At 34.0% G+C, this 12,223-nt stretch overlaps 1 protein-coding gene across 1 annotated transcript in view; it reads right to left on the bottom strand.

The window, feature by feature from the left end:
- Positions 1-12,223, bottom strand: part of BUB1B (BUB1 mitotic checkpoint serine/threonine kinase B) — a 53,275-nt gene that overhangs the window by 34,379 nt on the left and 6,673 nt on the right. The window contains exons 3-5 of the mRNA XM_020872348.2: positions 10,410-10,469; positions 9,883-10,027; positions 5,902-6,098 (exon numbers count right to left, since the gene is read on the bottom strand). Coding sequence (XP_020728007.2) covers positions 5,902-6,098; positions 9,883-10,027; positions 10,410-10,469 — 402 coding nt within the window. The remainder of the gene's footprint in view (positions 1-5,901; positions 6,099-9,882; positions 10,028-10,409; positions 10,470-12,223) is intronic.

The following is a 12,223-nucleotide window of genomic DNA, read 5'->3' as shown; positions in this document are numbered from 1 at the left end:
TAAGAGAATTTATTGGAAAAGATTCACTCTAAATGAATAGCTAGAAAAAACGTCTTTTGTCTGACAGGAAAGGATGTCAGAGGAACTTCAGGAATAAGGAGAACAAAAATAAGGTAAATATAACAGCCTATTTTTCTCCTAAGTTCTTTAAAATACATATGGCTTTTGAAAGCAAAAATTATAACATTGTCTGATGGGATTTTCAATGTATGTAATATTTAACACCAGTATATCAAGAAAGTAGGCAAGATTTAGAACCTATATGATTATAAAGCTTCTATTATTTTACTTGAAGTGGTAAAATATTAACTCTAAGTAGACTGTGAAAGGTTAGGTCTATGTATTATATACCCTAGAGGAATCACTAAAAAAACAACCAAAAATTCAATAAAATAAATTAAAATGAAATACTAAAAATCAAACAATCCAAAAGAAGACAGGAAAAGGGCAACAAAGGAACAAAAGACTGAGAAACTGAAAACAAATATTAAAATAACATATCTAAATCCCACAAAATTGGTGATTCCATCAAAATGTTCTAAATAAACCACATAAAAAACATTATGAGAGTTGAGAAAAACACAATATCCAACTCTTTGCTGTGTATTAAGAACCACTTTTAATAAAAAGACACTGACAGGTTAAAAGGGAAAAGAGAAACCTGATTTAAAAATGGAGAGAGGACCATAACAAACTGCTTTTCCAAAGAGGAAAGGCAGATAGCTAAAAAGCACATGGAAAGTTGCTTGACATCAGTAATCTTCAGGGAAATGCAAGTCAAAACCACAATGAGATATCACCTCACACCTGTCAGAATGACCATCATCAGAAAGAACACAAATCACAAATGTTGTCAAGGATATGGAGAAAAGAGAATCCTTAAACAATGTTAGTGGGACTGTAAATCGCTGCAGCCAGTGTGGAAAAGAGCATGGAGGTTGCTCAAAAAACTAAAAATAGAACTACCATATTACCCAGCAATTCCATTCCTGGGTATATATCTGAAAAAAACAAAGACACTAATATGAAAAGTACATGCACCCCAGTGTTCACAGCAGCATCATTTATAATTGTCAAGATATGGAAGCAACCCAAGTGTTACCAACAGCTGAATGGATAAACAAGATGTGGTATACATAGTAGAATACTATTCAGTCATAAAAAAGAATAAAATTTTGCCATTTGCAACAATATGGATGGACTTGGAGGGGATTATGTTAAGTGAAGTAAGTCAGACCAAGAAACAAATACTGCATAATATCACTTAAAAGTGGAATCTAAAAAATACAACAAACTAGTGAATAAAACAAAAAAGAAACTTACAGATATAGGGAACAAACTAGTGGTTACTAGTGGGGAGAGGCAAAATAGGGGTAGGGGATAGGAAGGTATGAACTATTAGGTATAAACTAAGCTACATAGACATATTGTACAACACAAGGAATATAGTCAATATTTTATAATAACTATAGATGGAATATGTATGCACACTGTCACTTCAGTTGTGCCCAACTCTTTGTGACTCTATGGATTGTGGCCAGCCAGGCTCCTCTGCCAATTGGATTCTCCAGGCAAGAATACTTCAGTGGTTGCCATGCAAGATCTTCCTGATCTAGGGATCAAATCCACATTTCTTACGCCTAGTTCAATGGCAGCTAGCACTAGGTGGCAACTAGCACCACCTGGAGTATAACCTTGAAACATTGTGGATTACTACACTGTATACCTTTAACTTCTACAGCACTGTACATCAACTACCCTTCAATAAAAAAGAACCCCCTTTGTTAATAAAAGGAAATCCACACAAAATCCTGTAATATGAATGTTTGTAGCAGGATCATTTCATAATTGCCAAAAAATGAAAACAACCTAATGCCCAATAATTGATGAATGGATAAATCATGCACTATATCTATAGAATGACATATTATTCAGCAATAAAAATGAAATACTGATATATGCCACAACTATGTTCATCTATAACGAACCTTGAAAATACACTAAATGAAAGAAGCCAGTCACAAAAGACCACATAATGTAGGATTCCATTTATGTGCAAGCCCAGAATAGGCAAATCCAGAGAGAGAAAGCAGATTAATGGTTGCCTGGAACTGGATTGAGAGGGAATGCAGAGTCACTGCTAATCAGTTCAGTTGCTCAGTTGTATCTGACTCTTTGGAACCCCATGGACTGCACCAGGCCAGGCTTCCCTGTCCATCACCAACTCTGGGAGCATGCTCAAACTCATGTCCATCAAATTGGTGATGCCATCCAACCATCTCATCCTCTGTCATCCCTGTCTCCTGTCTTCAATCTTTCCCAGCATCAGGTCTTTTCCAACGAGTCATTTCTTTGCAGCAGGTGGCCCAAGAAATGGAGCTTCAGCATCAGTTCTTCCAATTAATATTCAGGAATGATTTCCTTTAGGATTGACTGGTTTGATCTCCTTGCGGTCCAAGGGACTTTCAAGAGTCTTCTCCAACACCACCATTCAAAAGCATCAATTCTTAGGTGCTCAGCTTTCTTTATAGTCCAACTCTCACATCCATACATGACTACTGGAAAAACCATAGCTTTGACTATATGGATCTTTGTTGGCAAAGTAATGTCTCTGCTTTTTAATATACTGTCTAGGTTGGTCAGAGCTTTTCTTCCAAGGAGCAAGTGTCTTTAATTTCATGGCTGCAGTCACCATCTGCAGTGATTCTGGAGCCCAAGAAAATAAAAATCTGTCACTGTTTCCATTGTTTCCTCATCTATTTACCATGAAGTGATGGGACTGGGTGCCATGATCTTAGTTTTCTGAATGTTGAGTTTTAACCCAGCTTTTTCTCTCTCCTCTTTCACTTTCATCAAGAGCCTCTTTAGTTCTTCTTCACTTTCTGCCATAAGGGTGGTGTCTTCTGCATATCTGAGGTTATTGATATTTCTCCTGGCAATCTTGATTCCAACTTGTGCTTCATCCAGCCTGGCATTTCAAATGATGTATTCTGCATATAAGTTAAATAAGCAGGGTGACAATATACAGCCTTGATGTACTCCTTTCCCAATTTGGAAGCAGTCTGTTATTCCGTGTCTGGTTCTAACTGTTGCTTCTTGACCTGCATACAGATTTCTCAGGAGGCAGGTAAGGTGGTCTGGTATTTCCATCTCTTTCAGAATTTTCCAGTTTGTTGTGATCCACAGAGTCAAAGGCTTTAGTATAGTCAATGAAGCATAAGTAGATGTTTTTCTGGAATTCTCTTGCTTTTTCTATGATCCAACAGATGTTGGCAATTTGATCTCTGATTCCTCTGCCTTTTCTAAATCCAGCTTGAATGTCTGGAAGTTCTCGGTTCACGTACTGTTGAAGCCTAGCTTGGAGAATTTTGAGTATTACTTTGTTAGCATGTGAGATGAGTGCAATTGTGTGGTAGTTTGAACATTTTTTGGCATTGCCTTTCTTTGGGATTGGAATGAAAACTGACCCTTTTCCAGTCCTGTGGAATAATAATAAGTACGGAATTCATTTTGGGGTATTAAAAATGTAAAATTAGATTGTGGCAATGGTTGCATACCTTTAAAACTGATGGAAAAAAAGTAAAGAAAAGAAAAGATGTATCATGAAAACTAAAGAAAGCTGGACTGGCTATATTAATATCGGATCAAGCTGACTTCAGAAGAAGTATGACCAGGGATAAAGATGAACATTATAAAATGATAAAGGGATCAATTCTAAATGTGTATATACTTAATAAAACTTCAAAATATATGTAGCAAGGCTGATAGGAGCTCAGAGAAGAAAGAGATAAATTCACAATAAAAGAGGGAATTCCCTGGTGGTCCAGTGGTTGGGACTCTTAACTCTCATTTTCAAGGGCCCAATTTCAATTCCCGGAAGGGGAACAAAGATTCCACAAGCTGTGTGGCAAAAAAAAAACAAAAATAAAATCCCACAAAAAAACCACAATAAAAGAGACTTCAAGATTCGTATCTCAGTAATTGACAGAATAAGTAAACAGAAAGTCAGCAAGGGTACAGAAGACCAGACAGAACTGACTACCAATCTACTTGACCTAAAAATGACATTTATAAAATATTTTATTCCAAAACAGCACAAAACACATTTTTCAGGTGTACACAAAACATTGACATATTCTGGGCCATAAAATGAACCTTAATAAATTAGAAAGACTTGAAACTATATAGATTATGGTCTAGAAATCAGTAACAGGGAGATACCTGGAAAATCTCCAAGCACTTCCTAATAATACACTTCTATATATCCCATGGATCAAAAGGAAGACACAAGGAAAATTAGAAAATATTTTGAACTGAATGAAAATGAAAATATAGTGTTATTATCAAAATCTGTGGGATAGGGGGGAGGGGGCGCAAAAAAAAAAAAAAATCTGTGGGATAAAGCTAAAGCAGTGCTTAGATAGAAATTTTTTATATTAGAAAAAAAAGCTCTATCTGGAAAACAGTTCTCTAAGTGTCACCTTAAATTAGAAAAGGGGCAAGTTAAACCCAAGGTAAGCATAAAGAAGGAAATAATAAAGAGCAGAAATTGATAAAATTAGGAGCAGAGTATCAATTAAGATTAAAAAAAATCAATGGGAGCAAAAGTTGATTTCCTAAAAAGATCAATAGAAATTGATAAACTAGAGGACCAATATCAGGATTATCAATATGAAAAAAAACAAAGGAGGAAGGTCACTACCTAATCTATAGACATTTAAAAGATAATAAAGAAATACCATGAACAACTGCCCATTAACTCATCACTTAGATGAAGTGGACCAAGTCCTTGAAAGATAAAAAAACCACCAAAGCCTATTCAAAGAAATAAAAAATCTAAATAAATGGAGAAATACATCTTGTTCATGCATAATACTAATCAAAATCCCAGAAAGCTGATTCTAGAATTTATACAGAAAGTCAAATGAACTAGAAGAGTTAAAAAAAACAATTAACTGATTTCCAGACTTACTGTAACTCTTCAGCAATCTAGATAGTGCAATATATACCAATGATAGACATAAAGATCAAAAGAGAAAACAGAGTAACAGAAATAAACCTACATAAATATGATCACTTGATTTTTGACAAAAATGCAAAGGTACTTCAATGGAGAAAATCTTTTCAACAAAAGGCACATGAATAAATAAGGCTCATAGGCAAAAAAAAAGAACCTTAATACCTTCTACAAAAATTAACTCAAAATGGATCACAAATTTAAAAACAAAAAGTAAAACTATAACACTTCAGGATAAAAACACAGGAGAAAAATCTTTGTGACCTGCAGCTAGATGGAATTCTTAGATATACCAAAAGCACAACCCATACAAGAAATAATTGATAAACTAAACTTCAAAATTAAAAACTTCTGTTCTATAAAAGTCACTCCTAGAATTAAGCTGGGAGAAAAGGTTTACAAATCACTCATCTGACAAAAGACTTGTATTCAGAATAAAGAACTCTTACAACTCAAATGTGTTATGCTAAATGAAAGCAGCCAGAATCAAAAGACTATATATACTATATGATTCCACTGACATGACATTATGGAAAATTCTAAACTATAGGGCTGGAGAATAGATCAATGGTTGCCAGAGGTTGGGACTGTGAGTAGGTGTTGACCACAAAATAACATGGGAATTCTATGGAGTGATGAAATTATTCAAATATATCTTAACTATGATAATGGTTACATGTTTCTATTTACTTCTGAAACATACAGAACTGTACATCAGACTAGATTTTACTGTATGTTAAATAGAAAATATTTAAATATGTCTTTAAAAAAACTGAATAGTAATGAAGTTAACTTGCCAATCCACAGAGAGCACTTTATTCAGATGCAAAACACCTTTCTGTATCTATTAAAGAGTTAAGAAAAGTTCCAGAGAGAAAGTCTACCTGTGCTGGGACTGCAGTCTTTCCAGTGGTTCAGCCTTCTGTTCAATACCTTCCTGAAATATCAGATCTGCTTTCTTAAAGTTTTCTCTAGCTTCATATTCTTCAGCCCATGAGATATAAAACTGAGCAAGTGAAATGCCAATTCCTTGGTTATGTAGATAACTGTACATATCCAAAGGCTCGTTGCATAAATGCCCCTGTAACAAATTAAAAGCATCAGCAGTTAACCAATTTTTCTTCACATATTGTCTGTTTTGTGCCAGTCACTGGAGATACAATATGTAGTCTCTGCACTGAAAAAAATATTATCTATTATAACACAAGATTATAAGGTATATTGGGAGGACCTAAAACACATTTACACTAATCCCTTACCTGACAAAAGTAAGGAATTAATTTGTAAGAAAAAGAAATGGGGAAGAAAGCTTTCAAGAATGCATGACATTGGAATGTGGCCCTTAAGAGGAAATAGACTTACATAAGGTAAAGGGTGGGAAATGAAGTGCACTCTAGGCAGAGAAAAAAGCATAAGCAAAGACACTGAAGACTAAGTTTGTGGAAGTGTAGGCTAGATAGAAGTTTGGGGAAAAAAGGTGTGACCAGGCTTGAAAGTCAAGCTCATCAATTGTAAATATACCTGATAGTCAATGTTATATGTGTTGGGGTAGGAGAGCTATAAGCAAAGAAATGACATGGTCAAATCTATATTTTAAAAGGGAACTTTTTAAGACCAGCTATAATACAGATAATTCTAGCAGCAAAAAGGGAAAGGGAGGGGGGTCACTAAAAATCCCACACCACCAACAAGTTTGATGTATTTTTTCAGTCTTTATTTTTCTCTTGAGTAAAAAAAGGAACATATATCATCTTTCCACAGGATAAAAAGATTTTTGTCATTTTATAGTTTTAATCATAATTAAATATTTTTATTCCATTTAACTGTTCATCATTCATTTTTCCATGCTGCTACTTAATTAATATTTTTGAATGGGTGAACAATGTTCCATCTAGTAGACCTTTCATCATTTAACTATTCCCTTATTTTTTGGACAAACCACTTTTAATTTTTTACAATTGTAAATAATTGTGTAAAGAATACCTTTAAGCATATTGCCTTTCACATTTTACATTATTCCCTTAAGATAAATTCCTATAAGTGGAACTATGTTAAAAAGTAAATTGCTTTCTAAGACGGTTATACAAATTTAAAATGTTAGTAGTTATTTCCAAATATAATTTCATAGCTAATACTTATTTTTAAGTTTCTACTTTCATATAAAAGTAGCATTTCAGTGTTCTTGTTAAGAGTTCTTTTACTACTGCAGAGGATAACATTTTCTCCTGTTCATTTACTACATATATTTTCATTCATATCTTTCTATTCCTGATTGTCTAGCCTTGGTTTAGTCTGCCTGGTATGTTTTACCATATATCTCAACACTTTCCCTCTTTCTCTTCTGTTACACTTACAATTAATTGCTTACCATCTGTCTTCCTCAATAAAGTAAGTTCCACAAAGGCAGAAAACATTGCTCTCTACTACATTCCAGTCCCCACCCATGGTCTAGTAGAAAAAAATGAAATGTTCCATTTATATCTTTAACAAAACCTATTAGTATCTTATAGTTTAATTTCATAGTAATTCAGTAATGGAGTTTTTCTGCTTATTCAAATTAGAGATGTTTTCCCACATGTGATGATATTTCAAGCAAAGTAATAATTCTCAATGCTTATCACTGTAAGAGCAAGTCCTTGATATCTACTACTGCATAAAGTTTAAAATTGACTGCACTTCAGTAATGGTTTTCTGCACAGCTGTGGTGCAGCATGGGGCAGTGAATACAGTTTGGATTATTCCAGAGTGCTGAATAAGATCACTTAAGAAATAACATAAATAAAAGGATAAGATGGTTAGATTAATTGATTCAAAAGTTAAATATATCTTTCTGGTAACTCTTAAAAAGTCAAATTAAAACCATTTTAAACTTTTAACTAAAAATACTGGATATTTTCTAAGAACAAATTTTTCCTTAGCTAGATTATAGTTATCCTTTATAAAAATGACTGGAGAAAACTTTCTGCAAAGCAAAAGAGTAGTGTGAGGAACCATCTTTACTCCTCTTGAATAAGAAAGAGAGCAAAATAATTTAATATGCACCTGTTTCCCAGGTACAAAGTTTAGATTACTGCTGATCACTCTAGGGCTAATAATTTGAATTTGAGGGTTATCTAGACCAGTGCTTCTCCAATTACCTGTGGTGAAGAGGACAGTTTTAGGCATGTGTGTCTAAAAGTTTCCATTGCATTGTTGACTGATATTTTTTAAAAATACAATAAAAATAGAAGCTACTAGAAAAATGATGTGCATAGAAGTGTCAATGTTAAACTGTCAATAAAATTTCTAAACGCTTACTCTCAATTTTTGTACTTATCTTGAACAGTCTAAGATCATTCTTTCAGGAGCATTGGTTTAGATTATGCTTTTTACTCTATGATAACCATTGGTCGTCACTACAAACATTGAGTTAACACAAATGAACAGAGAAATTATTCCAATTACTACTTTTAATAGCTCCAACTAAATATAATCATAGAAACCTGGGATTAAATGTTGCTTTAGAGGTTTATTTAGTTCAATCTTCTAACAAGTCACATATAAGAATATTATATAAAATAGAATGAACAACAAAATCTATTAGTACACCATCAGGAACCACAGTCTCCATACCAACAAATCTGTTTAGCATTCTTTGTGTGCCACCCTTTCTTATAAATTCCCATAACTTCTTATCCCTAAGGTAATGTCACCAACTTACATAAGGATGCCAAGATATGACAAATGACCTGCAGAAATCAAGATAATTATGTCTTCAAGATTCATTTAACTATATTAATAATTATTTGATTATATTTTAGCCAGAAATATAGAGATATATTTTAGCCAGAAAACTTATTAATTTCCAGTGTTGGTATTTCATCATATTAAAATGATTGTTGAAAACAGTCTATTATTTAGAATTACTTGACTACTTATTTTAAATTTTTTATATATTTTATTAAAGTTTTTATCCAATATCTAATTCTATCACCTAAACTTCTATTCTAAATATTTATCACTTGCCTTTTTTCCTTTTTTAAAAAAAAATTTATTTATTTATTTATTTTTGGCTGCATCAGGTCTTAGTTGGGTTAGGTGAGATCTTTTTTTGAGATGTGCGGGCTTCTCTTTAGTTGTGGTGTGCAGGCTCAGTAGTTGTCATGTGTGGCTTTGTTGCCCCATGGCATGTGGGATCTTAGTTCTCCAACCAGGGATCGAAACTCTGTCCCCTGCATTGGAAGGTAGATTCTTAACCACTGGACCACCAGGAAGTCCCCAGTTGCTTTTCTCTAATCTCTTTTAGGATAAAAGAAAAGAGTTAATGTCTAAGAAACTCTGGTTGTCATTTTTATAAAGAGATGTTTTCATAAAAAATCCTCAAAGGTGTTCTTAAAAGAACTACATGTCAAGTAAGACAGTAGAAAGTGGTCAGGTCAACAGTTTTAATTATAGCAACATACTAAGTGAAAAAAACCGAAAGACAGATAAAACATAAACAACACTTTTTTTATGGTGATGATTCAAAAAATGGAAGAAAGGAACAGCAGAATCACCTACAAAAGCTTTTCCCAAATAATCATACTACTGCCATGTGCTGGTTCTATACGTCCTCCCTGAGTACAGCTGCACGGCCTAATGATGATTAAAATCAAGAAATAACCCATTCCTACAGAGAGACATACAGGCCTTATGATCACTTTTAATGGGTTAAAAAAATTATGGTAAAATGTATCTCTAGATGGAAACAATTTAACAAATACTGAGTATTTATGGAATGTTTAGTATCTACTGAACAGCTCAGTTTTTGGATGTGTAAGATACCTATAGAGAAAAATCTCTTAATTTAATATTTTAAATTCAGATGGCACTTCTGAAAGACTTACCAGCTTAAGCCAGAGACTAAGAAATCGAGGATCATTATAATATCGTTTTTCTCCTTGTAGTGCTTCTACAGCTCTTTCTAATAACGTTGACATATTGCTTTCCTTCCCGCCCTGAGGATAGTTTTGCTCTGTCCAGTTAATATATCTGAATGGGAAGAGAGGAAATGAATTATTTTTCAAGTTTAACATGTCTTGTTCCAAGATCCATTCTGGACTTTTCAAAGCAGAAATATCTAATATGTTGACAATGCTTATTTAGAGGTTTTCAGTGACATGTCCTAAACCTGTACCTCTCAAACTTTTCTAAATATTGCTAATATGTACCTGTGGGAAATAATGAGGATGGTGGCAGATGGGTATAGCTCATAGTCACACCTCAGGAAGATATACTATGATTATTTTGCTTCTTTGTGTCTCAAAAACACTACTCTCTACTCTAACACACTGCTTCACACAACACAGTTTGAGAAGCACAGCTATAAGAACTCCATCTATTAAGTTTCTATTGCCCTGTTAAATTGACTCACCTATCCCAAACATCCAGAGGGTCATTTCCAGCATAAAATCGAATTTCAGATTCAAATGCCCTGAAATTTAAACAGAAAATGTTAGCATAAGCAATAGTGATAAGATCCAAATGAACAAGTGTCACCTTTATTTTTATTCATTATTAAGTATTTAATATCAATCTAGATAACTGTACTGGAGATTGAGGGCTTGTTAAACAGAAAGAAAAAATAGAAATAATCAGGATTCAGTTTGATAACAACTGGATAGATAAAATATGAAGAAATTAGAGAAATTTCAAGACAATTTATAGAAAAGCAGTATTACACAGCATTTAAAGCTCTGGAACAAGACTCCCAAGGTTCCAGTGCAGCTCAACTAATCACTAGCTGAGTGACATTAGAAAAGCTATTTAAACTCTGCTTTCAGTTACTTCATCTGTAAAATGGGGATAATAATATGATCTATCTTATTAGGTTGATTAGTCTTAAGTGTAAAGTGTTAGACAAAGTAAGTAGTTAGTACTCAATAAATGACACCCATTACCTTTACATGCATATGATAGTACTGAAGAAGTTAAATACACACACACACACACACACACACACAAATATATATACAGAAATAAGACTCTTAAAGAAAAATTCCATGGATAACATTAGTCAAAGAAGAATTAGACCATATAAAAATTGGAGGAATGTTTCAGAGAAAGTGTGAAATATGACTTTATAAAGTGCTTACAAAGGCAGAGGGGTAAGATGAAGTTAAAGATTGACCAGTCAGAATAGACGGGAAGTGTTATGTAAAAAACCACAATTTAAATACACAATTTTTCAGTAATAACTGTATAAGGGATTATGTTTAACATAAAGAATAAGAATAGTCCCTGACACAAAAGACCCTTAAGCTCTAATAAGAAAGATAGTACATAAATGAAAATCAACTAATAATACAGAGCTGTATTTTATAATTGCCAAGAACTGGTAGTAAAGGCTTCATGATGTCAACAGGAGGTGTTACAGGAGCAGTCCTAGAAGGTGGGACTCTGAAGGAAACATAAGATTTCAAAGAAAAAAAGAGTCTTCCAAGAGAGAGGGAAATCAGTACTGAGTAAAGTTGTCAAAGTCGGAGAACTTATCCAGAGAAAATTAAGCTATAACATAAAGTCAGTATTGGAAATAAATGGAGATATCTGGAGAGGTAAGAGAATGCTTTAAATGCAAATTTAAAGAGCTTGGATTCTGCCTGTTCAAGCCAGTAGTGGTTCTTTAATTGGAGAGTACCTTGAATATGCTAAGTAAAGATTTCAAAAAGATTAATCAGGTAACACTGAAAAAGGCTGGGACCTGGGACTCTTGGCTACAGTGCTTGCACCTGGACAAATGTTTTCTGGAGCAACAGAATATAAAGAAACTATAAGGGACTAAAAAATAACTGTGTACATGAGCAGTTGGAACAAATTTTGAACAACAAGATACAAAAAGACCAAAAACCCAACTGCTGCTTCTAAGGTGCCCAGAGCAAAAGCAGGATACTGCAGTATGACCCCTGAATACAGCAAAACCAAGGGGGTGGGTAGATCACCCAAGCCACCCCTCCAGCCCAAACCTTGAACCGCCCCGACCCCCACTCCCTTTAGGGAACCAGGTAGCCCATGTTCAGGAAGCAAGCAAGGGAACCTGTTACTTGTTTTTGCTCCCTGCAGCTCTAGTCCCAGTAAAGCCTTGCTTGAATGTCTTCTCTGGCCTCTTATCAATTTCTATTGATTAAAGAATCCAAGAACCCTGTTTGATAACAACAGTATAAGAATAGGAGAAATTTAAAAAGGGGCCAC

The sequence above is a fragment of the Odocoileus virginianus genome, chromosome 6 (assembly GCF_023699985.2).
Source record: "Odocoileus virginianus isolate 20LAN1187 ecotype Illinois chromosome 6, Ovbor_1.2, whole genome shotgun sequence".
NCBI lineage: Eukaryota > Metazoa > Chordata > Mammalia > Artiodactyla > Cervidae > Odocoileus > Odocoileus virginianus.
Note: the sequence above shows the minus strand (reverse complement) of the source record. Positions and strands in the feature narration are given on the sequence as shown.